The sequence below is a fragment of the Oncorhynchus gorbuscha genome, linkage group LG01 (assembly GCF_021184085.1).
Source record: "Oncorhynchus gorbuscha isolate QuinsamMale2020 ecotype Even-year linkage group LG01, OgorEven_v1.0, whole genome shotgun sequence".
NCBI classification, from domain to species: Eukaryota; Metazoa; Chordata; class Actinopteri; order Salmoniformes; family Salmonidae; genus Oncorhynchus; species Oncorhynchus gorbuscha.
The window spans coordinates 31577800-31604395 of record NC_060173.1 but is presented as its reverse complement, the minus strand read 5'-3'; the positions used below and the strand labels follow the sequence as shown (position 1 = coordinate 31604395).

The 26596-nt window shown below is 44.3% G+C and overlaps 2 protein-coding genes across 9 annotated transcripts in view; one reads left to right on the top strand and one right to left on the bottom strand.

Moving 5' to 3' along the window:
* The window catches only part of LOC124036033 (beta-1,4-N-acetylgalactosaminyltransferase 3-like), a 52278-nt gene extending 32523 nt beyond the window's left edge, over positions 1-19755 (top strand). The window contains exons 4-20 of one of the 2 annotated variants that reach the window (XM_046350111.1): positions 6343-6438; positions 6532-6622; positions 10479-10579; positions 10691-10758; positions 11334-11412; positions 11519-11585; positions 11700-11852; positions 11995-12104; positions 12184-12284; positions 12499-12572; positions 14227-15544; positions 15713-15972; positions 16061-16214; positions 16612-16684; positions 16806-16959; positions 17128-17254; positions 17373-19755. In XM_046350111.1, the coding sequence (XP_046206067.1) occupies positions 6343-6438; positions 6532-6622; positions 10479-10579; positions 10691-10758; positions 11334-11412; positions 11519-11585; positions 11700-11852; positions 11995-12104; positions 12184-12284; positions 12499-12572; positions 14227-15544; positions 15713-15972; positions 16061-16214; positions 16612-16684; positions 16806-16959; positions 17128-17254; positions 17373-17484 (3138 nt within the window). In that variant the 3' untranslated portion in view covers positions 17485-19755. The remainder of the gene's footprint in view (positions 1-6342; positions 6439-6531; positions 6623-10478; positions 10580-10690; positions 10759-11333; positions 11413-11518; positions 11586-11699; positions 11853-11994; positions 12105-12183; positions 12285-12498; positions 12573-14226; positions 15545-15712; positions 15973-16060; positions 16215-16611; positions 16685-16805; positions 16960-17127; positions 17255-17372) is intronic. The other variant, XM_046350119.1, reaches the window with a different exon arrangement.
* A 2212-nt stretch (positions 19756-21967) lies between these two features.
* tnni1c (troponin I, skeletal, slow c) lies at positions 21968-25906 on the bottom strand. 7 transcript variants are annotated; one of them, XM_046350141.1, is made up of 10 exons: positions 25827-25906; positions 25600-25673; positions 25413-25416; positions 25290-25331; positions 25125-25130; positions 24029-24070; positions 23733-23864; positions 23064-23153; positions 22723-22905; positions 21968-22580 (listed from the first exon to the last, which is right to left on the bottom strand). In XM_046350141.1, the coding sequence occupies exons 2-10, from the start codon at positions 25608-25610 to the stop codon at positions 22482-22484; spliced, it is 609 nt and encodes a 202-aa protein (XP_046206097.1). In that variant the 5' UTR covers positions 25611-25673; positions 25827-25906; the 3' UTR covers positions 21968-22481. The 7 variants fall into 7 exon arrangements, with proteins under 7 accessions (XP_046206097.1, XP_046206107.1, XP_046206116.1 ...); XM_046350151.1 differs by having other exon boundaries at positions 25600-25635; positions 25827-25875; XM_046350160.1 differs by having other exon boundaries at positions 25600-25618; positions 25827-25865.
* Positions 25907-26596: the final 690 nt, after the last annotated feature.

Genomic DNA, 26596 nt, shown 5'->3' with positions numbered 1-26596 from the left:
AACTCTTTCACAAGGATGCGTCAACCTCCCGTTTTACTTTCATCTTATTGGAAGGCATTGTTTTTTAGTCTTACTCAAGTTTTACAGTATTTTATTATCTAGCCATTGGAAATTCTTAATTTACTTTTCACCCATTAGACCTATTATTTTGAGATGTATATCATAGCTCAGTTGGTAGAGCATGGCACTTGTAATGCCAGGGTAGTGGGTTCGATTCCCGGGACCACCCATACGTAGAACGTATGCACACATGACTAAGTCGCTTTGGATAAAAGCGTCTGCTAAATGGCATATATTATTATTTATTTGGGCGCATTACATATTCCTCAGCCATACACGGAGTCTAGAAAACATTAGCAACACCTTCCTAATATTGATTAGAACCCCCTTTTGCCATCATAACAGCCTTAATTTGTCTGGGCATGGACTACACGGTGTCATGCACTCCTCAGGGATCCTGGCCAATGTTCACTCCAATGCTTCTCACAGTTAAGTTGGCTGGGTGTCCTTTGGATGGTGGATCATACTTGATATACACACTGAAAACGGTTGAGCGTGACAACCCGGCAGCGCTGCAGTTCATGACACACTTAAACCAGTGCACCTGGCAGCTACTACCATACCTCGTTAAAATGCAAATTTACCCTCAATGGTACACAATCCATGTCTCAAGGATTAAAAATCCTTCTTTAACCGGTCTCCTCCCCTTCATCTACACTGATTTGAAGTGGATTTAACATCAAGGGATCATAGCTTTCACCTGGATTCAACTGGTGAGTTTGTCATGAAATGGAGGAACTAACAATAGATGGAATTCAATATAAATGGTACCATAGAGGCACAGAAAGTTGGCATAAAAATAAATGGAGGAACTTATTCCAGAAAGATCAAGTGTAATATATTATAAAAATAAAGCAAACTGGCTGGAACATGGGGATGTAAAAAAAATCTTCAAATGTAGAAATGCTCCCCAAAATAATTAACAGTAACTTGTTACAAATTACTTTTATTTTTTTTTATTTCACCTTTATTTAACCAGGTAGGCTAGTTGAGAACAAGTTCTCATTTGCAACTGCGACCTGGCCAAGATAAAGCATAGCAGTGTTAACAGACAACACAGAGTTACACATGGAGTAAACAATTAACAATTCAATAACACAGTAGAAAAAAGAGTCTATATACATTGTGTGCAAAAGGCATGAGGAGGTAGGCGAATAATTACAATTTTGCAGATTAACACGAGTGATAAATGATCAGATGGTCATGTACAGGTAGACATATTGGTGTGCAAAAGAGCAGAAAAGTAAATAAATAAAAACAGTATGGGGATGAGGTAGGTAAAATTGGGTGAGCTATTTAGACTATAGACTATGTACAGCTGCAGCGATCGGTTCGCTGCTCAGATAGCAGATGTTTGAAGTTGGTGAGGGAGATATGTCCAACTTCAGTAGTTTTTTTTTTGGTTTTTTTTTTTGCAATTCAATTCGTTCCAGTCACAGGCAGCAGAGAACTGGAAGCAAAGGCGGCCAAATTAGGTGTTGGCTTTAGGGATGATCAGTGAGATGCACGTGCTACGGTTGGGTGTTGCCATTGTGACCAGTGAACTGAGATAAGGCGGAGCTTTACCTAGCATGGACTTGTAGATGACCTGGAGCCAGTGGGTCTGGCGACGAATATGTAGTGAGGGCCAGCCGACTAGAGCATACAGGTCACAGTGGTGGGTGGTATAAGTTGCTTTAGTAACGGATGGCACTGTGATGAACTGCATCCAGTTTGCTGAGTAGAGTGTTGGAGGCTATTTTGTAGATGACGTCGCCGAAGTCGAGGATCGGTAGGCTAGTCAGTTTTACTAGGGTAAGTTTGGCGGCGTGAGTGAAGGAGGCTGTGTTGTGGAATAGAAAGCCGGCTTTAGATTTGATTTTAGATTGGAGATGTTTGATATGAGTCTGGAAGGAGAGTTTAGTCTAGCCAGACACCTAGGTACTTATAGATGTCCACACATTCTAGGTCGGAACCATCCAGGGTGGTGATGCTGGTCGGGCGTGCGGGTGCAGGCAGCGAACGGTTGAAAAGCATGCATTTTTTTTTTACTAGCGTTTTAAGAGCAGTTGGAGGCCACGGAAGGAGTGTTGTATGGCGTTGAAGCTCGTTTGGAGGTTTGTTAACAGTGTCCAAGGATGGGCCAGAAGTATACAGAATGGTGTCGTCTGCATAGAGGAGGATCAGGGAATCGCCCACAGCAAGAGCAACATCATTGATATATACAGAGGAGTCGTCCAGAGAATTGAACCCTGTGGCACCCCCATAGAGACTGCCAGACACTATTTTGAAAGAGGAAGCAAAGTTCTTGGAGCATATGTTTTCGTTTGTCTCTTCAGTCTCCACTAACTGATGTTAATTGTAAGAATTATTTTTCTTCTATTTATCGTGTAAAATGAAGAGCTGTACAGAAAGATTGAGGTGAAGGCCACATTACAGAAGAGGAACTTCTTGATACAGTTAAATCCTTTGTCTGGACAAACTCCAGGGCCGGACGGCATACCTGTTGAGGTATATCAAACCTTTTTTAACCACTCCTATAAAAATGGTTGACTATCAGATGGGCAGCAAGAAGGTCTGATTTCACCATTACTGAAACAGAACCAAGGTGGTAAATTAGAAAGATTGAGTCCACCTAAAAAAACAACTGGAGGCCCCTTACACTTCAGCGTTGTGATGCAATAATTCTAGCAAAATGCATAGACTTGAATGTATTGTCCAAATATTATACATCCTAATCAGACATTTTCTTTAAGACAAGTACCGGAAACAATACAACATGAAAAATGTGGTAAACCAAATCTGTTATTCATAGCTGATTTTTGAAAAGTCCTTGAGTTTATATATAAATGCCTGGGCTATTTTAATTTTGGAGAATCTCTTATACTTTACTATGGGTTAAAGTTATTATACTGACCCCGGGTGTGAAATAGTAAATAATGGCTACTTCTCAGAAAGTATTTAAATTGTCAAGAGGAGTAAAACAGGGTTGTCCACTAGCTAACATTTCATTGGCCATAATAAAATGGCACTATTAAAATCAGATCCAACAATAATATCAAGGGGCTTAAAATCCAGGGCTTGGCCTCCCGAGTGGCACAGTGGTCTAAGCCACTGCATCGCAGTGCTAGCCATGCCACTAGAGATCCTGGTTTGAGTCCAGGCTCTGTCACGAAGTCCGGGTTAGGGGAGCGTTTGGCCGGCAGGGATGTTGCTGTCCCGGTGCACACTAGCGACTCCTGTGGTGGGCACACGCACTACACCTGGACATTTTTGGAGAGTGGAAAGAAAGCCATGTCATGTTCATTTCAGGTCATCGCAGGGCATGGGCATGGAGTTTGAAGAGCCACATATTGGGGTGAAAAAATGTAAAAATATACTTGTATTCCTTAAATGGCTCTGGGAATTTTCAACAAGTGTTGTCATTTTTATATTTTGTGCACCTGGCTACGCTGACACGGTAGCCAGGTGCACAAAAACAAAACATGTTAATGAGATCATAAATGGGTCACACATGCAGCTAACAAATATACTGCACTAAAATATAAATGCAACATCCAACAATATTCAAAGATTTTACAGCGTTACAGTTCATATAAGGAAATCAGTCAATTGAAATAAATGAATTAGGCCCTAATCTATGGATTTCACATGACTAGAAATACAGATATGCATGAGTTGGCCATGGATACCTTTTTTTTTAAATAGGTAGGGGTGTGGATCAGAAAACCAGTCAGTATCTGGTGTTACTGTCTGCCATCATGCAGTGTGACACATCTCCTTCACATAGAGTTGATCAGGCTGTTGATTGTGGCCTGTGGAATGTTGTCCCACTCCTCTTCAATGGCTGTGCGAAGTTGCTGGATATTGACGGGAACTGGAACACCCTGTCGTACTCGTCGATCCAGAATTTCCACAACATGCTCAACCTGTGACATGTCTGGTGAGTATGCAGGCCAAGGAAGAACTGGGACATTTTCAGCTTCCAGGAAATGTGTACAGATCCTTGCGGCATGGGGCCGTTTTATTATCATGCTGAAACATGAGGCGATGGCGGCAGATGAATGACACGGTATCTTAGTGCATTCAAATTCTTGCCGATAAAATTAAATTGTGTGTGTTGTCCGTAGCTTATGCTTGCCCATACCGTAATCCCACCGCCACCATGGGGCACTCTGTTTACACCATTGAAATCAGCAAATTGCTCGCACACACTGCCATAAAGGTGGTCAGCGGTTGTGAGGTCGGTTCTCTAAATTGACGGCTTATGGTAGAGAAATTACCATTCAGTTCTCTGGCAACAACTCTGGTGGACGTTCCTGCAGTCAGCAATCCAATTGCACACTCCCTCAAATCTTGAGATATCTGTGGCATTGTGTTGTGACAACTGCACATTTTAGAGTGGCCTTTTATTGTTCCCAACACGAGGTGCTGTTTAATCAGCTTTGTGATATGCCACATCTGTCCTGTGGATGGATTGGCAAAGGAGAAATGCTCACTAACAGGGATGTAAAACAAATGTGTGCACAATTTGAGAGAAATTATCTTTTTGTGTGTATGGAACATGTCTGAATCTTTTATTTTAGCTCAACACTTTGCATGTTGAGTTTAGATTTTTGTTCACTGTATATGGAAATGTCTGATCTATCCAAAATTATAATTAACTGATTGCAGCAATACTGCAAAAATGGAGGCAAGTGGGAGAATGTAAGGATCTCCTCTGTCGGCCCTGCATTGAAGACATTGGTTAAAGCAAATTGTGATAAATAAATAAAAGTATACCCGTTTAATTTAAGGAGCAAAAAATTGACAGGTTGCTGAAGTAGTTGGGAAGAAATGTTCGATGTGCCGCTTCCATGGCACATAGTTTATGAACTGATGCACAAAACCAAGTTTTGCAATTTCAATTATTATGCATAATTCTTGCAACCAATAGAATGTTATGCATATGGGGATACAACCATCCCAGCTCTGCAGATTCTGCTGCGAAGACAGACTAATTAGATCACTTGTTTTGGTACTGCCTATATATAGCTTGTTTCTGGTCGCATGTTCAGGAATGGCTAAAAAAACCTGGAGCTAATATATCAAATAGCATTGCCGGGTGACTTAAAGCCATAGTCAATCTATCAATAACAATACTCTGAGTAAAAATGTTAATTTCCACGAGAATGGAAAGGTTCAGAACTTTTGTGAAACCGCACCGTTAAAACATGCATTGCAATTAGATATCAAAACTGGATGGTTTTCAGAGATGGATGGGAAGAGTTGAGGGGAGCTGAAGGATGGGACTTAAAATGACACTAATAAATAGTGTCTGTGAAACGTATGTAAGCTGGAAGTAGAAGCCTAAGTGTTGTTGTCCATTAGTTTACTCCAGTTAGGGGAGGCGTGGTAGGGTTTGGGGAAATTATAATAAAGAAAATGTTTACTTTAAAAACAATATTTTTCAAATGTTTTGTACACAGTTATCCAAATGTAAAACTAGTAACTATTGTTTGACCTACTCTTTACAGATTTTTCAAGCCAATCACAATCGTGCAGTTTGTCAGACAACTCAGAGCTTCACATTATAAATAGATGAGCATTGCGCTATGTCAGAGAAATGTCACATGTCAACACTGCTGTCTTCTCAGCCTTATCTATCTTATTTTTTTACCAAAAGCTCCAGCCATTTGCCCGGCTGGCCGTTCACATGCCGTCCGTCGTTCCTTAATTTTGTCACGTGTTTTTAGCAACTGTTAGACTTTGGTAGAGTAAGTTAAAATATAATTTTATCCTACATTAGTGAGAGACTAGGGGTGTTTAGTTTCCATCTGTGTAATAAATCATGGCCACATTGGGACTAGTTGTCACCAAGCTAAGTGACTGTAGCCACCAAGCTAATAACCAATCATTAGCTTCTCTGCTGTTAGAAGACAGCTCCTCCTTAGAGGCTTTGGATCTGACCTGCTTAATTCTCACACACACTCTCTCACACAGCTCAGATAATTGGGGTGGCAGGTAGCCTAGTGGTTAGACTCTAACCGTTAGAGCGTTGGGCCAGTAACCGCAAGGTTGCTAGATCGAGTCCCCGAGCTGACAAGGTAAAAATCTGTCATTCTGCCCCTGAACAAGGCAGTTAACCCACTGTTCCTAGGCCGTCATTGTAAATAAGATTTTTTTTTCTTAACTGACTTGCCTCGTTAAATAAAGAATAAATAAAACTGTCTCGCTAACAGGTGTTGGTGTGTGTGTGTGTGATGGAGAGGGGGTGTTATTATGGGATCAAACTGTCATGTGCCCCCCCCCCCTCCCCTCCAGTATAAGGGACGGGCTAATCTCCATACCTTTGAGGACTGGTGTGGCAGCTCTACAGCTCAGCTTCGCATGAACCTGCATTACCCTCTTTACCCACACGTGAGTAACACAGTTCCCGAGCCAACATATACACATGACATGTCATAGCTCAACTGAAGACTACACCCATTCCTCTCTTGCTCTCTCCTCTAGTCCAGAACCACAGTAAAGAAGTTGGCTGTTTCTCCCAGGTGGATGAACTACGGCCTCAGGATTTTTGGCTATCTCCACCCCTATACCGACGGTATTTTTAAAAAAATTTGGCAAATTGTTCCAAAGTTTTCCCAGATATACAGTACCAGTCAAAGGTTTGGACACACCTACTCATTCCATTTTTTTACAATTAAAAAAAAAAACTATTTTCCACTTTGTAGAATAATGAATACATCAAAACTATGAAATAACACACATGGAATCATGTAGTAACCAAAAAAGTGTTCTTCAAACAAATTCTTCAATGTGGCCACCCTTTGCCTTGATGACAGCTTTGCACACTTGGCATTCTCTCAACCAGCTTCATGAGGTGGAATGGAATGCATTTCAATTAACAGGTGTGGGACCTGGAAGAGTGGTGCCAGGAATATAACCTCTCACCCAATGTCAAAAAAAACAAAGGGGATGATTGTGGACTTCAGGAAACAGCAGAGGACCCCCTATCCACATCGACGGGACCGCAGTGGTTAAGGTGGAAAGCTTCAAGTTCCTCTGTGTACATAGCACTGAAAAGGGCCACCCACACAGACAATGTGGTGAAGAAGGTACAGCAGCGCCTCTTCAACATCAGGAGGCTGAAGAAATTTGGCTTGGCACCTAAAACCCTGGTGCGGCAACTGCACCGCCCGCAACCACAGGGCTTTCCAGAGGATGGCACGGTCTGCCCAACATATCACCGGGGACAAACTACCTGCCCTCCAGTCCACCTACAGCACCCATTGTCACAGGAAGGCCAAAAAGATCATCGAGGACAACCACCACCCGAGCCATTGCCTGTTCACCTCGCTATCGTCGAGAAGGCGAGGTCAGTACAGGTGCATCAAAGCTGGGACCTAGAGATAGAAGCTATTTTTCAAGGCCATCAGACTGTTAAATAGCCATCACTAGCACATTAGATGCTGCTGCCCCATATAAACTCAGCAAAGAAAGAAACGGCCCTTTTCAGAATCCTGTCTTTCATGCACCTGTGCATGTTCATTAATTGTTTATGGTTCATTGACCAAGCATGGGAAAGTGTTTAAACCCTTACGATGAAGATCTGTGAAGTTATTTTGATTTTTACGAATTTTCTTTGAAAGACAGGATCCTGAAAAGGGTTTCTTTTTTTGCTGAGTTTATATGGGGGTCATTAAGACACTAACAGCTTACAGACAATAGGCAATTAAGGTCACAGTTCTGAAAACTTAGGACACTAAAGAAGCCTTTCTACTGACTTGAAAAACGCCAAAAGAAAGATACACGGGGTCCCTGCTCATCTGTGTGAACGTGCCTTAGGCATGCTGCAAGGAGGCATGAGTACTGCAGATGTGGCCAGGGCAAAAAATTGCAATGTCAGTACTGTGAGGTGCCTAAGACAGCGCTACAGGGAGACCGGACAGACAGCTGATCGTCCTCGCAGTGGCAGACCACATGTAACGACACCTGCACATGATCGGTACATCTGAACATCACACCTGCGGGACAGGTACAGGATGGCAACAACAACTGCCCAAGTTACACCAGGAACGCCAAATCCCTCCATCAGTGCTCAGACTGTCCGCAATAGGCTGAGAGATGCTGGACTGAGGCCTTGTAGGCCTGTGGTAAGGCAGGTCCTCACCAGACTTCACTGGCAACAACATTGCCTATGGGCACAAACCCACTGTTGCTGGACCAGACGGGACTGGCAAAAAGTGCTCTTCACTGACGGGTCACAGTTTTGTCGGATTCGCGTTTATCGTCGAAGGAATGTCACACCATCATCGGACTGAGCTTTTTGTCATTGCAGGCAATCTCAACGCTGTGCGTTATAGGGAAGACATCCTCCTCCCTCGTGGTACCCTTCCTGCAGGCTCATCCTGACATGACCCTCCGGCATGACAATGGCACCAGCCATACTGCTCGTTCTGTGTGTGATTTCCTGCAAGACAGGAATGTCAGTGTTCTGCCACAGCCAGCAAGGAGAGTGGGGTAACATCTCCCAGCAAGAACTGACAAATCTGGTGCAGTCTGATGCACTGACGTACTTAATGCAGCTGGAGGCCACACCAGATACTGACTGTTACTTTTTATTTTGACCCACCCCCCTCTTGTTGCCAGTGAGAGGACGTTTATTTTTTTGCTGAGTTTACATTGACTTGGAATCCCTGGCTACTTTTCACTGGCTACTTTAATGTTGACATTTTTTGCGTTACTCATCTCGTGTATTTACTGTTCTATTCTACTGTATCTAAGTGTATGCCGCTCTGACATTGCTCACCCAATATTTATATTCTTAATTCCTTTACTTTAGATGTGTGTATTGTTGTGAAATTGTTAGATATTACTATTAGACATTACTGCACTGTTAGAGCTAGAAATAGAAGCATTTCACTACGTCCAAAATGACATCTGCTAAACACGTATGTGACAAATAAAATTAGATTTTAAAAGTTAATTTGTGTAATTTCTTTTCTCAATGTGTTTGAGCCAATCAGTTGTGTTGTGACAAGGTAGGGGTGGTATACGGAAGTTAGCCCTATTTGGTGAAAGACCAAGTACATATTATGGCAAGAACCGCTCAAATAAGCAAAGGGAAACGACAGTCCATCATTGACTGACCTTCATGTCTTAAAGTAATCTGGAGAATTTCAAGAACTTTGAAAGTTGTGCTGTCACAAAAACCATCAAGCACTACGATGAAACTGGCTTTCATGAAGACCGCCACAGCAAAGGAAGACCCAGAGTTCCCTCCGTTGCAGAGGATAAGTTCAGTAGAGTTACCAGCCTCAGAACTTGCAGCCCAAATAAATGATTCAGAGTTAAAGTAACAGACACATCTCAACATCAACTGTTCAGAAGACATTGCGTGAATCAGGCTTTCATGGTCGATTTGCTGCATAAACAACACTACTGAAGAACACCAATAAGAAGAAGAGTTGCTTGGGCCAAGAAACATGAGCAATGGACATTGGACTGGTGAAAATTTGTCTTTTGGTCTGATGTGTCCACATTTGAGATTTTTGGTTCCAAACGCAGTGTCTTTGTGAGACGCAGAGTAGGTGTACAGATTATCTCCGCATGTGTGGTTCCCCCCGTGAAGCATGGAGCATGAGGTGTGATGGTGTGGGGGTGCTTTGCTGGTGACACGGTTTGATTTATTTAGAATTCAAGGCACACTTAACTAGCATGGGTACCAAAGCATTCTGCTGCGATATGCCCATCCCATCTGGTTTGCACTATAATTTGATTTTCAAAAGGACAATATGCATATGTGGGAACTCCTTCAAGACTGTTGGAAAAGCATTACAGGTGAAACTGGTTGAGAGACGGCCAAGAGTGTGCAAAGTTGTCATCAAGGCAAAGTGTGGCTACTTTGAAGAATCTAAAATGGAAAATATATTTTGATTTAATACTTGTTTTGGTTAATACATGATTCCATGTGTTATTTCATAGTTTTGATGTCTTCACTATTCTACAAAGTACAACATTTTAAAAATAAAAACAAATACTTGAATGAGTAGGTGTCAACTTTTAACTGGTACTGTATGTGATCGTATACAAATGTAAGCAAGGTTTGAAGTGCTTGTTTTAGTTAAATATTATGTATGTTTGGGCTTCTTGCAGTCAATTCGCAGTCTACAAATGAGTTATTTGTAAGTATGTTCCGTGACCCTGACCATCCACTCAAGACAAAATTGTCCCAAAGCTGAATGTAGTTGTTGATCTCTGAAGTAAAGCATCTAAGTTGGGTGGATAGTAACACCAAGGCTTTTGACAACTGTGTTTGGTGCAGTAAGACAGCCATTCAATTATACGATCAGTTCTGACAACTTTACATGCCACAGGGTGACTGAACCCAGAGGAACACCTAATTCAAAGAATTATCTGACTAGATTTGCCATCTCTGTGTGTCTGTTTTGTTCCAGGTGAGTTTGTGTTTGCGGTGAGCTCTGATGATAACTCTGAGTTCTGGCTGAGCCGGGATAACTCGCCACTCAACCTGCAGCTACTGGCCTGGATTGGCAAGGTGGGCTCTGAGAGTGTTTGTCAGTTTGGACCTACGATGGCTACAGTGACTGTAATGATAGTGTTTATTTGGGGTTCTGGCAGCTCTCTGACTGTGTGTGGTGTTTTGCAGACTGGCAAGGAGTGGACTGCTCCTGGTGAGTTTGGGAAGTATGCCAGTCAGACATCCAGACCGGTTTGGTGAGTTAGCTAAACACTGTGTGGGTGTGTATGAGTGAAGGCTATGATTTCCGGAAGTTTGTCGGGAAGTGAAATTGTGTATGAATCTATTTGTTTCAAGTGAATAACTGAAAACATATCCAAACACAGGGCTGAGAGTTATTTTTAGCAGAGGTTGTTTTTCTTCTTGTGGTGGCTTGGAGCGATGTTACTTAGCCAGGATGAACACACACACGCATTCAGAAATGTACACAAACACACCTTTTGAGGTGAGTGTGTGTGTGTGTGTGTACAATGATGAATGGTGCAGGGAGACATCGGTTTGATCCTGACAAAAGAAGCTGTCACAACTACCATAATGAAGCATGGACCACAGGCTAGAGAGGGGTAGAGTAGAAAGGAGGGGGACCGGGGGCGAGAGGTTAAAGGAGGTGATAGAGGGGGGGAGGTGATAGTCAGGTATTGGCAGGAGAGGGGGAGGTATCTATGGAAGGGGGAGGAAGAAAGGCATTCACAGTTAAGGGGCATGACATGACAGGCGTCTACAACTGCCTATCAGAAACTAGCATGCAGTAACTGTTTTGTGTGTTCTGCAGGCTGTCAGTTCAAAGGAGGTACTTCTTTGAGATAGTCCATAAACAGAACGACAGAGGAACAGACCACATAGAGGTGGCGGTGAGTTTCTCTTCTCTACAATTTCCTCTGTGTGTGTGTGTGTGCGTGCGTGCGTGCGCATCTGGGCAGTAGTATTAAATGTGTGTGTATATTTGTTTTGACACAGTGGCAGCTGAACCAGGAGGGTCTAAGGTTTACAGTCATCAGCTCCAAGTACATATCCCTTTACAGCAGTGAGTAACACACACACGTGCACACACACTCTAGCTATTCAATATTACTAACAAATTTTAACTACCTAACTGTTATTTCAGACATGTATTTCAGATGTTTGTGTGTGTGTACAGATGAGTCTGCTCTAAGGATGAGTGACATCACTCATGTACCCCAAACGGCTGCTAGTCACACCCGCTCGCCTAGCAACCAGTCCGACAACCAGCTGAGCAACCAGCCTGCAGCCGACATGCTGAGAGTCGACCCACGGGACACCCTATACCAGAGTAAGACCACACCACACACACACACACACACACACACACACACACACACACACACACACACACACACACACACACACACACACACACACACACACAACAGTCACTAGATTGAACAAATAACTCTGTGTGTGTGTGTGTGTAGTCCCTGCCTTAGACAGTAGGTTCCTACAAGGCGTGTTACCTGACTGCTCCTATAAACCCAGCTACATCATCAAAGGTTTCCCTCTGCTGCGATACCAAGGCCTGCAATTTGTAAGTACCATAAATATTCCACCTCGAAACCCTATAACTAACAGAAATGAGCGTGTTATTGCCATGTTTGTGTCTCCAGGTCCACATGTCCTACATCTATCCCAACGACTACACGCGGCTCACACACATGGAGACAGACAACACCTGCTTCTACCACGACAGTCCCCTATACCTGGACAGGTGAGGAGGGGAGGGAGAGAGGCCGGGAGAGGGAAAGGGAGAGTGTTTGTATTTGTTACTTCTCTATCTATGACTCTGGTCTAAGAAACGGCTTAACCTGTATGAGGTTGTTACCATTACCAACCAGCAGAGGGCAGGGTGCAATCACTGAAGTTATGGATAATGTCGTCAGAGAGAGATGATAACACCCCCCCCCCGTATCACCACTCTCTAGGTATGGGTTTTCCAGGTACATGAGGCTGGATGAGCCAGAGGGGCAGGAGGGAGAGGGCCGGGCCAGAGGTAGAGGTAGGAGACACACATTTTTATTCGGTTAAAAAGTACACTGCTCAAAAAAATTATGGGAACACTTAAACAACACAATGTAACTCTAAGTCAATCACACTTGTGAAATCAAACTGTCCACTTAGGAAGCAACACGTATTGGCAATAAATTTCACATGCTGTAGACAACAGGTGGAAATTATAGGCAATTAGCAAGACACCCCCAATAAAGAAGTGGTTCTGCAGGTGTTGACCACAGACCACTTCTCAGTTCCTATGCTTCCTGGCTGATGTTTTGGTCACTTTTGAATGCTGGTGGTGCTTTCACTGTAGTGGTAGCATGAGACGGAGTCTACAACCCACACAAGTGGCTCAGGTAGTGCAGCTCATCCAGGATGGCACATCAATGCGAGCTGTGGCAAGAAGGTTTGCCGTGTCTGTCAGCGTAGTGTCTAGAGCATGGAGGCACTACCAGGAGACAGGCCAGTAACTCAGGAGACGTGGAGGAGGCCGTAGGAGGGCAACAACCCAGCAGCAGGACCGCTACCTCCGCCTTTGTGCAAGGAGGGGTAGGAGGAGCACTGCCAGAGCCCTGCAAAATGACCTCCAGCAGGCCACAAATGTGCATGTGTCTGCTGAAACGGTCAGAAACAGACTCCATGAGGGTGGTATGAGGGCCCGACGTCCACAGGTGGGGGTTGTGCTTACAGCCCAACACCATGCAGGACGTTTGGCATTTGTCAGAGAACACCAAGATTGGCAAATTCGCCACTGGCGGCCTGTGCTCTTCACAGATGAAAGCAGGTACACACTGAGCACGTGACAGACGTGACAGAGTCTGGACACGCCGTGGAGAACGTTCTGCTGCCTGCAACATCCTCCAGCATGACCGGTTTGGCACTGGGTCAGTCATGGTGTGGGGTGGCATTTCTTTGGGGGTCGCACAGCCCTCCATGTGCTCACCAGAGGTAGCCTGACTGCCATTAGGTACCGAGATGAGGTCCTCAGACCCCTTGTGAGACTATATGTTGGTGCGGTTGGCCCTGGGTTCCTCCTAATGCAAGACCATGCTAGACCTCGTGTAGCTGTGGTGTGTCAGCAGTTCCTGCAAGAGGAAGGCATTGATGCTATGGACTGGCCCGCCCGTTCCCCAGACCTGAATCCAATTGAGCACATCTGGGACATCATGTCTCGCTCCATCCACCAACAGACTGTCCAGGAGTTGGCGGATGCTTTAGTCCAGGTCTGGGAGGAGATCCCTCAGGAGACCCCTCAGGAGACCATCCGCCACCTCATCAGGATCATGCCCAGGCGTTTTAGGGAGGTCATACAGGCACGTGGAGGCCACACACTCTACTCAGCCTCATTTTGACTTGTTTTAAGGACATTACCTCAAAGTTGGATCAGCCTGTAGTGTGGTTTTCCACTTTAATTTTGAGTGTGACTCCAAATCCAGACCTCCATGATACATTTGATTTCCATTGATCATTTTTGTGATTTTGTTGTCAGCACATTCAACTATGTAAAGAAAAAAATATTTAATAAGAATATTTCATTCATTCAGATCTAGGATGTGTTATTTTAGTGTTCCCTTTATTTTTTTGAGCAGTGTATATGAACTGTCGCAGGTCAGCCTTTGTTTTATTTTAACACTCTTCTCTGTCTGCGTGTTTGGTAGTTGATGGCATCTTGAGGAGGAGAAAGGCGGTCCCAGAGGAGAGGTTAGATGGCGAGGCTCCTCCAAATGTGGGAGGGGCTAGTAAGAAAGACTCCGCCCCTCCTGACTATGGAGACGACTATGACGATTACGCTCAAAGACGACGACGTAAACTCTTCTCCCTGCCACAGGCCGACAGGGCACCTACACACACAAACATGTCTGATACTCTCACGTATAAGAAGAGGAGGAAGAGGAGAGAAACAAATGCAGCAGCTGTAGTAGAGCAACAAGCTGTACTCCAGACCAGAGCAACAGAACAGGATGGGTTGGGGATCCCCCCTGGTCCTTGGTCACATACATCACTACAGACTACACCAGCAGAACAGCTGAGACTAGCAGAAAGACCAGCAGACAGACCAGCAGAACAGCTCAGACCTGTGAAGTCCAGAGCAGGGGAACAGAAACCAAGAGGGACGCCAGCAGACAACGAAGATATGGGACCAGTAGCCCGAAAACAAACCAGACCAAGAGAGAGACCAGCAGAACAGAACTCAGCCGGGTTAAAGATTTTACCTGCACCACAAAAACTAGACCAGAACCTGCCAGTAGAGCGAGACGGACCAGAAGTTAGGCTTCCCCAGCTGCAAGGGAGGCACTGGCGTGTTCAACAGCCTGGTCCGAGGGGTTGGGGTAACGCAACACCCAATCCCCTGAAGCACCTCCCACCTCCCACTGTCTCTAATTGGTCCATCGAGGTCGGTCGAGGGCGGAGACTTGTTAACCGTACACTAGAGCTGTGGTCAGCGGTTACCAAACTGTCGACCACACGACGGCCTGAGGTTAAACCACCGCTAATTAAGTCGGACCACAAAGCAACTGTGACTAGGAAGAGAGTCCAGGTTCTAGAGACAGATGTCATCCTCCGAGCACAACCACAGATAAAGTCACGACCGCAACCTGACTATGACAACACACTCCACGGGGATCTGCCCCCTGGTGTGGTCAGAGGGATGGACCGTCTGGTTGAAGGGGTTGACAGAGGGGGAGGTGGTGAGAGAGAGGGGGAGGAGGTGGGTGTGAGTGAGTCTTTATGGGGTCTTGAGGGAGACTCTGAAGAGGTGGAGGGCTTGTCTTATGACTCCACCCCTCGACCAGTGTTTGATCCTGAGGTGAACTGGGCTCAGACATTCCAGGTGACCCCTTTAGACCTCCAAGCGATGCGCTCTGATTGGATAGACCTCCGCTGTAACGTGTCTGGTAACCTGCTGCTCCGCCCTAGAGACGCTCTGCCTGTCGTCAAGGCCTTCATGGACAAACTCAACCACAGACACCATGGGTCAGTGTGTGTGTGTGTGTGTGTGTGTGTGTGTGTGTGTGTGTGTGTGTGTGTGTGTGTGTGTGTGTGTGTGTGTGTGTGTGTGTGTGTGTGTGTGTGTGTGTGTGTGTGTGTGTACAGTATATGTGTGAGTGTGTTAAACCTGTCCCTCCCTCCCTCCCTCCTTAGGCGTTTCAGCCTGGTGCGTGTGCTGAACGTTGAGAGGAGAGTGGATGGAGCTCAGGGCAGCAGGTACTTCCTGGAGCTGGAGCTGAGGGATGTGAATGGCCAACACCTTCGCCTGTCACACTACATCTATACTCTGATTCGCCACAGACTATCTCGCCCCCGGGGACTCCCGCCGCTTCGCTCTGCCCCTGAGATGTTGCTTTGCAACCCTGTTGGTTTTCACTGGAACCCAACTGCCACTGTCCACTTCATCGTACCAGGTACGCACAAACACACACCCTACTGCTACTCTCCTGCTGTTATAGGGTGATATATTGCTTTATTCTTGTGGGTGTCTGTGTGTGTCAGTAAAGAACCAGGCCCGCTGGGTGCAGCAGCTGATAGTTGACATGGAGGCTCTGTACCAGACCACTGGAGACCCCAACTTCAACCTTATCATCACCGACTACAACAGCACTGACATGGACATAGAGGCAGCACTAAAGGCATCCACCCTGCACAGGTACGCAGTGTGTGGCATTTCATTGAGCAATAAATTATAAAAATGGTATGTAAACAAGTCATCTGAACGCCTCCCGTAGACTACTTGTGCACATTCCTCCACTCTAAAATAATTCCAGCATTAATGTTGAGGTGTTGTCCACTGCTGTCTCGGTCTTGGACATTCATCTATGCCTTGATAAAATTTCAAATTTTTCTTGTCACAGATATGAAACCACACTGCATTTTGGAGCATATACCACCCATTTTCTAATTTTTCATTTGGCTGAGATGCGGCAATAATAAAGGATGGTGTAAAATGCTATCGTGTTGGCATCGTTGCTTAAATTATTGTGATAAGCAAATGATTGAACAGTGCGGCTTACTTTCACCCCTGATAACTTGCCTCTGTGTACCAGGTACCAATACTTGAAGCTGAGTGGGAACTTTGAGCGTTCCGCTGGTCTACAGGCCGGCATCGACCTCATCACTGTGAGTGAGACATGATCAGTGACATCATCACTGTGACAGACAGTGGGTGTGTCCTGTTTTGTGTTCCATACATCAACTGAGTTTCATGAAATGGGCATAAATATTCTCTTTTCCTCCCCAGAATGAGCACAGTATAGTGTTTCTGTGTGACCTCCACATCCACTTCCCCCCCTCCATCATCGACTCAATCAGGAAACACTGTGTGGAGGGACACATGGCCTTCGCTCCTATCGTCATGAGACTGGACTGTGGGGCTACGCCCAGGGAGCCCAGAGGTACACACACACACACACACACACACACACACACACACACACACACACACACACACACACACACACACACACACACACACACACACACACACACACACACACACACACACACACACACACACACACACACACACACACGTCTCACACGTCTCTCTGTGTGTGTTCCAGGTTACTGGGAGGTGAATGGGTTTGGTCTGCTGGGGATCTATAAGTCTGACTTGGATGCTGCAGGAGGCATGAACACACATGACTTCACTGACCGCTGGGGAGGAGAGGACTGGGAGCTGCTGGACAGGTGTGTGTTTGTCTGTCTATGGTTGTTTGGTGCATGTTTGTGTGTTCTGTTGCTCATGCCTGCTCTGTCAATCTGATCATTAATAGGAATTATGTTGCTCTCCCCTGCTCTGTGTCAGGATTCTGCAGTCGGGTCTGGAGGTGGAGCGTATCTACATGAGGAACTTCCTACATCACTACCACTCTAAACGTGGCATGTGGAACAGACGCACCCAACGCAGCGGCACGTAACCCACAACAACACAGCCAAAACGTTAGCGATGCAGCCGTACCCATGACGACTCATCCGTGGGTGCAAGGAAACAGCCACACTTTGACGTCCCTATTCCTCGTATCAGCCATTTACAGCTGTCGACCGGTTAACGAGAGGGCAGGACAGAGGGGATTCCTGACACCATTGGGTGATATCCCCTGTCACTCAAAATGTTTGAGGGTGTGGTGATGATGGAACACAATATAGTACTGATCGTTCTGGAAAAAGACACTACTGAAAACTAGAGCAGAGGTACTCAAATCTGAACATGTAGGTCTGCAGTACTGCTGGTTGACCAGAGAGTCACTCACCTAGTGTCCCAGGTCTGAATCACAGGTTGATGTTTATTGTCATGATTCTTGCCCTGGAGGCAGAACTGAGCTGTTTCTGCAAGATGGGCCAGCTGCCAAGTCAAAATGGTCTATCTTAAAAATTCACGATTTTTGGTCTTAATTGAAGGTTTGGGTTAGCAGTGTGGTTGGGGTTGCAAAACAGATTTTATGACCACTGCTAAGCTGCTCCAGGGAAAGACTAATGACAATAAATAACAACCTGCGTCTGAATCAGTCCCCAGTCCCGAATCAGACCTCAACAACTGTATCTGAGAAAAGGTGGACAAAACACTACTGGGTACTCTATTTAAACATTATACTACTGGTTTACTCTATTTTAACAACACACTACTGAGGATCCTGTTCTAAGGAGATACTGTTGTAGTAAAAATGTAAACCTTTTCCACACAGTGTGGATATTTTCCTTTGGCTAAACAATGACAGATGTCTTTGGTAGTGTGAAGAGACTAATAAGAAAACTGTGAGCAGTGATGACCTGCACTGGTCACTGGTACTGATGAACTAGTCTGGGCAATCCTGGGCTGCCGAACCAAAGACCGAGACGATGCACACCTACACACACAATTTTAAATGTCATGGATCATACAGCATTTATATGTAATCAGGGTCCAGCTTATTTATTGACAATGACAAAATGCAACAATGTTATTGTATCACTGTGAATTGTATTTTTTTTTTGGTTAAAACATTGTTTTATTCGTATAATTAAGACGTGAAAAGGGGGATCACTTCTGATTCAGGCAAGTTTACTGTACTGGATGGGGATATTTCCTTTAAAATGCAATGTGCATTATGAAGCCTGCTGTATTCATAAGTGCCTGCTCCGTAGCTCTGCTACTGTAGAGCTCTACTACATATTACTGACTCTTGAATGTCACATTGTGCCTATTGCATCTATCCTTCGGGAGCGCTGTCTATGTCATTTTCTATGGATTATACTTAAGAGGATCCCGCACCAAACCCCTTGTGCAAGTTAACAATTTTTGAAATGTTACTCCGTGCCTTCTCTACAGCTCCGGCGAAGCAGGGGGTTCAGTTGACACAAAACTTAGAAAACTTTTGAAATGTGGAAATACTACCTGAACTTGTCAGTTAAAACCCCCATGTAGTCTTTTACATTAGATTTATAAATCATCACTGTATGTCTAATAAATCACTGTTTATTTCATGAAAATATCTCCAAATATATTTTTATAATTTATTTCCATGAGCCTCCTTTTGCCATTGAAATGCTTTGTCTCATCATTTGGACGTGTTGATACAAATGTTAATATATTTACATACACAGCCCTAATTTCCCGAATTGGATCGTCTAAACTCTAGTCGAGAGCCTACTCCACTTACCCCTTCAAAGTAGGAGGATGCATATGCAAATTATCGATGGCTGGTCATTGGTCAGAATAATCAGATTTGATGTCATGATCTGGGACAAAAAAAACACCCACCTGAACAGGCTTGAATTTCCAGGCATTGTTTTTCAAACGGCTCTTACACCAAAAGGGCGTTATCAAAATGTTCACATTGTCAGTGTCAATGCCGTGTGAAAAAAATACAAAATAAACTGGAAATCATGTTTTTGACGGCACTGGCGCTTTAAAAATGCTACATTTTGTGTTCCATTTCACAATGTGATTGTATCGGACCTTTTTGTTACTGAAGTCACTCATGGCAGCTGTTTCTACCTTCTGTCTCGTGTCTACACTCCCTTTCTGTTTTGCTGTACATTCCAGTCTTGGGAGCTCGGGCTGCCATGCTGTAAAAACAATTTATTTTCAAACAAAAGAGTAGAGACTCAGGAAAATGAGCATCATACATTTATAACAATTAAGATATGACTTATATTACAAAAAATAAAACACAATTACAAAATTACAAAAATAAACACAATTAATTAAAAATGAAAAGTTGAAATGTCTTGAATCAATAGGTATTCAACTCTTTGTTATGGCAAGCCTAAATAAGTTCAGGAGTAAAAATTCACATGGTAAATCGCATGGACTCACACTATGTGCAATGATAGTTTTAGATTTTTTTTTTATGACTACCTCATTCGTTCAGTATGTTAAAGCAGCACGAGTAGCACTGTCTAGCACGGAGTCTCCTCATGAGACCCATGAGGTGACGCACAAATTGGCCCAGCGTCTTCTGGGTTAGGGGAGAGTTTGGCTGGCCGGGATGTTCTTGTCCCATTGTGCTCTATCGACTCCAGGTGTACGGTGTTTCCTCCGACACATTGGTGTGGCTGGCTTCCGGGTTAAGCGGGCATTGTGTCAAGAAGCAGTGTGGCTTGGCGGGGCTGTATGTCGGTGGACACACGGCTCTCGACCGTCTCTCCTGAGTCCGTACGGAAGTAGCAACGATGGGGCAAGACTAACTACCAATTGGATACCACGAATTTGGGGAGAAAAAGGGCTAAAAATCAGTCTGAATCAGTACCAGAACCATGCAGGGCCCCTAAAACAGGGGACTTTACATCAGAGCTTTTAACCTGTCCAGATGGTGACTACATCTAGGGTATTGCACAAGGTTAAATTGAGTTCCTCAGTTAGGTGGTTAACTGATTTTTGTACTCTGATGTCCTTGGGCAGGCGGAGGGAGTCTGGAAGGGCATCTAGGAATCTTTGGGTTGTCCGGGAATTTATAGCATGACTTTTGATGATCCTTGGTTGGGGTCTGAGCAGATTATTTGCATATGTGTTTTTTCATAGTTTTGATGTCTTCACTATTCGTTATTCTACAAAGTAAAATGAGCAGGCGTGTCCACATTTTTTACTGGTACTGCATATTAATAGAAGTCTGGTAAAGCTGAGGATCTCCGGGACTATGAACTATGACCTATGAACTTCATGCTCTGTGGTCTGATTTCAGGCCTGCCAAACCTGCAGGTGTTGGACCTCTCTAACCAGGTCCTACAGACTGCAGGGTTTTGGCATTTTGAGTGTGAACACAACCCTATATTCCCAGGGCTCAAAGACCTCATCCTGAGAAAAAACAGGTTTATGAAACTCCATGCTATCGCCAACCACACCCATCAGATTAAGTGTCTTGATTTACTGGACTTGAGCCCCAACAGAATTGAGTTAAAGGAGAATCCTTCTTGGCCCTCTCATCTCAAACACCTGTCTTTGAGTGGAAACCATTTAGGTAAAGAAGTCTTAACTCATCACAGACAGGGATAGTCTCATTCACAATGTATTCCTGCTTCTGACGAACCTGAGCGGTCTCTCTCTTAGTTCAAACAAATTCACGAGACAGCCTCAACCTTTACTTACCATCCTTGGAAGAGCTACACCTGTACCACAGCAACATCAACTCCTTCCACCAAGAGTAATTTATAGGACCCTTTTACCTGTGACTGTGTTGTACTGGTTTATGACCAGTTTTGACAAAACGTCAGCTGCTGTTCATCTGCCAAGCCATCTACTTTGGTTTTAGCAATAAATAGAGTTTACAGTTTGTGATCCTAATTTTTTTTATCCAACGTGATGTTATATTACGTTTCTTTGAAGTTTGGTGGCACAAAATTGCAAAAAAAAAATATTCTGAGTGAGCAAGTATTTTTTAAAATCTGTACATATACAGACATCGAACGAGTGAGCCAACACACACACACACACCTGTGTTCCACCTCTGGGGGCCTCTGTTTTTGCATGCCTGAGGTGTTTCTGATTCTCAACCTTCGCCTGTCATTCCGAGGTCATTCAGTGATGTTATACTGCGGTCGCCTGTGATGTGTCTGAGGCGTTTGTCAGAGTGGAATGAATTCTTGGAAGGAACAGAGGCTAAGTATATCCTGGGTCAGAGGTTAACACTGTGCCTCTGCCTTTACACTGTCAGGATGTCTGAAGACAAGGTCATCCCATTCCACACACACTGATATATGCTGTCAGCTGCCTGCATGGTGGTATGCAGAGTACATTCATCACTGTCTAATTTATATTGAAATTGTCAATTCATAAAATAGAAAATGAAGCATCTAATTGTTTTGTTGACTCATGAGACACCACAGGGGTAACCGTGTAACTACTATGTTCAGTATACAGTATACTATAATAGTGGTGTTACAGCATGTTGTGCAACTGGCTGTCAAACATTCATACATACAACCTTTGGTTTTTGAATTACAGTGATTTTTAATATGTTTTTGTGTTTATGTCATTTTATTTGGCTATGTTACTACAGACAAGTCCGTATGTGTAGGCTAAGTCAACACAATTACTATTTACAAGTTTCTGACTTTTTACAAATAACATTGGGCAGTTTTGTATATTCACATTCCTTACTTAACTTGATTTTTTTTTAAAGATACAACTTGAGAGAACATTGGTTAGACTAAATACAGTAGTGATTTGATAGACACTTTTGTAGCTACGGTATAACCTGCAGCAGGCAACATGAGCTCTACAGCAGTAATACCTTTGACACAGAGACTCAGAAGTGTGGTGTCTTAAAGCCCTGGTTTAGGACCTGAGTTGCGCACCTTTAGTTCAGTCATGGACACAGGTTTTCCCAGTCCCTCTCACTATCTCCACTCTCTCTCCTCTCTTCTCTCTCCAACATTGTTTTTACCCCTCAGTGTCATGGAAGTCTGTGTCCCCACCCCCATGTGGTGAGGAACCACCTTATTGGCCACCACCAGCATCGAACATCTTCTTCCTGCCCTCCATGCCAGACATGGCCTCCACGTTCTTCCTCCAGTCTCCCACTTCCAGGTTGCCCTCCTGCCAGGGTCAAACAAGACCACATCAGACCAGAAATAACCACATCAGACCAGTCCTAGCTAGCCCGAATCAATTCATCAGGCTTATTGTTAGATCCCGGTTTTGCTGTCTGTATTCTGTCTGTCGTTTCATGTTTGCTCACCTTCTCCTGTTTGATGTCCTCTTTCTTAACAGACTTGAGGTTGGATCGGAGGTCCATGTGTTCTTTGTGTTTGGTGCCCAGCAGTGCTCTCATCATCTCTTCTGCTGATACTCTGACCTTCCTCAGAGCTGGCTTCTTAAACTTACCCCCCATGTCCATCACCTTCAGCTTCAACTCGTGGATCTGCAGTGGGGGGAGGGATCAGATGACTGCGATTTGTTGTACATGGTCCCTGACATTAAACTAATAAAATGATGATCAATTAGATGATGGATGATTTGATGTTTGTTTAAATAAGTGTGAATGTGTGTAGTACTCTAGGTGGTTACGTGGTTTCATACGTCTTTGCCGTTCTTGTAGACTTTGGCCTCACAGTCATAGCGCTCCTCATCCACTTGGTCAACCCTGGTATGGAGCTGCTTACACAGTTTCTACAACACATACACACAGTATACATTTAGCCCTTATTTTGTACTTTTATTTTATTTTGTACTTTTACCCTTTTTTTCCTCCCCAATTTCATGATATCCAATTGGTAGGTACAGTCTTGTCCCATCGCTGCAACTCCACTATGGACTTGGGAGACGCGCATGTCAAGAGCCATGTGACCTCTGATAAACGACCCTGCCAAGCCGCACTGCTTCTTGACACACTGCTCGCTTAACCCGGAAGCCAGCCGCACCAGCTGGCGACCAAAGTCAGCTTGCAGGCATCCGGCCCGCCACAAAGAGTTGCTAGAGCGTGATGGGACAAGAAAGTCCCGTCCGGCCAAACCCTCCCCTACCCCGGACGACACTGAGCCGATTGTACGCCACCTCATGGGTCTCCCAGTCACGGCCAGCTATGACACAGCCTAGGATCAAACCCGGGTCTGTAGTGACGCCTTAAGCACTGCGATGCAGCGGCTTAGTCCGCTGCGCCACTCGGGAGGTATCCCTTATTTCTAATGGTAAAGTACCTCTGTAGTTCTTCATGCTCCTCCTAGATTTGCTGTAGTTTCTGTCACTCACCTGCAGCTCCTCCAAGGACAGGCCAGACACCTGCAGGGGCGGGAGCTGCTCCCCCAGGTAGCGAACCTTCTCCTCCTCTCTGGCTTGTTTCTCTGCCTCCAGCTCCTCTAATGCACGTGACAATAGGAGGATCTGGTGGGGGTAGACGAACGGAGGTTGGAGAGGTAGTGTGTGTGTGTCTGTGTGTCTGTTACTCTATCAGCTGTTTTGGGCACCTTGACGGTGTGGAGGAGATTGTGCTTTTGTGTGCATGTGTTTGCGTCCATGCTTGCTACCTTCAGTGACCTTTTTGTTACCTTCAGTGACACCTTGCGGGAGGATGAGATCTTGGACTTGGGCTGAAAATAAAAACAATAAATTATATTTAAATAAGTGTTTAATAATTGAGGGTGTGACATTCTGTTCCAAGGTCCTAGATTTGGGCCACATCTGTGTAAAGCCAGTGTGGAAGTTTGCTTGTTTCAAAACAGTTGGAATATGTGGTATTGCTCCTTAAATAGATCTGCCTTTTTGGTTCCAGGTATAACTTTTTTTGGTTCAAGATAGAACTCTTTTGGGTTCCATGTAGAAACCTCTGGAAAGGGTTCTACATGGAACCCAAAGGGGTTCTACCTGGAACCAAAAGGGTTGTACCTGGATCCAAAAGGGGTTATCCTATAGGGAAAGCCAAAGAACCCTTTCTGGTTCGAAGTAGCACCTTTTTTCCTAAGACTGTAATACTGTATATACAACCCTAACCCACATAACTCTACCCCACAAATCCCTACCCCAATAATCCCTACCCCACACAGACTTACCCCACACAGACTTACCCCACACGGGCCTACCTCACAAGTCCCTACCCCATGCATTTTTACCCCACACAGCCCTACCCCTCAAAAAAGCCTACCCCACACAACTCTACCCCACACATTCCTACAGTCCTACCCAGTGCTCGAGGTGGACTGAAATAGGTGCCAGTATTCATTTTGGGTGCCGGTAATCTTTATATTTAGGTTCCGGTACGCATTATATTTGAGCGCAATGGCCCTACCCCACACATTCCTACAGCCATACCCCACACAGGTCTATCCCAGAGCCATAAACATAGAGAGATTGGGGATGTTGGTTTCAACCAAAAAGCACATGAAGACACATTTAAACAGCATTACATAATTCAGCAGCAGCCATTTTGCTTCTTCCTGGGCAATAGTGGCCTAGCAGTTCACATATTATTTTATTAAGTTAACTACACAAAGCTAGCTAACTGAACTGCAAAAATTATAATGCAAATACTTGTTAAGACTGGATTAATATAATGTTCAGAGGCAGCAACATGGCATCCAGCTCTACAATTAGCCAAAGTCTCTCTGACTGGCGTACCCCACTCAGTCCTACCCACACCTGTCATACCTTTCCCTGAAAATAAAACAAGAGAGGTAAAACAAGAGAGGAGAGTTAACATTGATATTGATAACACCTGTAGATGTGTTGGGAGCGCTTTGTGTGTTGTGTTGGTAGCAGAGTTCCAGACACATTTCCATTGTAACAGATGGACAATTATTACATTAGATCTACCTTGGTGTGTTCGACCTTTGGAGCCATTGGCATGGGGGCATTCTGAGGACACACACACAGTCAGTACACATATCAAAACATTTCATTTAGATTTACTTCAAAAGAGTTAAAAGAAAAACTTACATCACTGCAATGGCCATTTAGAGTTTAATGAGGGAGAGAGAGAAAGCCAGACAGACAGACAGACAGACATATGAATGCATGGACTTCACTCACTTCTGAACAAAGCATTTATTTCAATATGACAAATTAGCTATTTAGGATAAATAAACACTGCCTATGTAACAACATTCTAAAAAGTAGTACTTACTCATCAGCCATTGTTGAACCTTTGAGAGAGAGCAGTCTGTTTTGTATCAGAGACGTAGAGTCAGAGAGACATCCCTGAAAAATTACAGTTGAGCCATAAACCCCTCATGGTATGAGTATGATAAATTAACATTAACTAGCTACCAATCAGTGCAATACATTATCAAATCAATAATAAGACAGTTTGATTGATAATAATCACTAAATCCTCTACTGTTGTTCCCTTACCTGTTTTGCACTGTTAGGTGCTCTCTTTGTTGAAAGCTTTTGGACTGAAGGCTTTGTGCAAGCATGTGGGCATCGGCTGGTATATATAGTACACACACACACCAGACAATGGTATTGGCTGCATGTGTGAAGCATGCCATCCCTCCTGTGACCCGGTGACACTGCTGTAAATCAATCAGTCCATCATGCGGGATCAACTGGAAATCTCAGACTGTTAACTCATGTTACAGATTCCCACAGCATGACAAGATTATAACCCAAACAGCACACAAGACACAGCTCTATTACTGTATTCGTATAAGTTACTGTAATGATCTGGTGTGATCGAGCTGTGCTGTTTGAGTGAGTGTACAGTGCCTTGCGAAAGTATTCGGCCCCCTTGAACTTTGCGACCTTTTGCCACATTTCAGGCTTCAAACATAAAGATATAAAACTGTATTTTTTTGTGAAGAATCAACAACAAGTGGGACACAATCATGAAGTGGAACGACATTTATTGGATATTTCAAACTTTTTTAACAAATCAAAAACTGAAAAATTGGGCGTGCAAAATTATTCAGCCCCCTTAAGTTAATACTTTGTAGCGCCACCTTTTGCTGCGATTACAGCTGTAAGTCGCTTGGGGTATGTCTCTATCAGTTTTGCACATCGAGAGACTGAAATTCTTTCCCATTCCTCCTTGCAAAACAGCTCAAGCTCAGTGAGGTTGGATGGAGAGCATTTGTGAACAGCAGTTTTCAGTTCTTTCCACAGATTCTCGATTGGATCTC

Bases quoted from the DNA above. Each gene is read 5' to 3' on its own strand.
- tnni1c (XM_046350132.1), bottom strand. From the start codon at position 25,255: ATGGAAATGTGTCTGGAACTCTGCTACCAACACAACACACAAAGCGCT. The intron at 24,071-25,191 runs GTGTTATCAATA...TTTTATTTTCAG, and splicing joins CGCTCCCAACACATCTACAG to CCCAAGTCCAAGATCTCATC. The intron at 23,154-23,732 runs GTGAGTGACAGA...TATGTGTTGTAG, and splicing joins TGTCCTTGGAGGAGCTGCAG to AAACTGTGTAAGCAGCTCCA.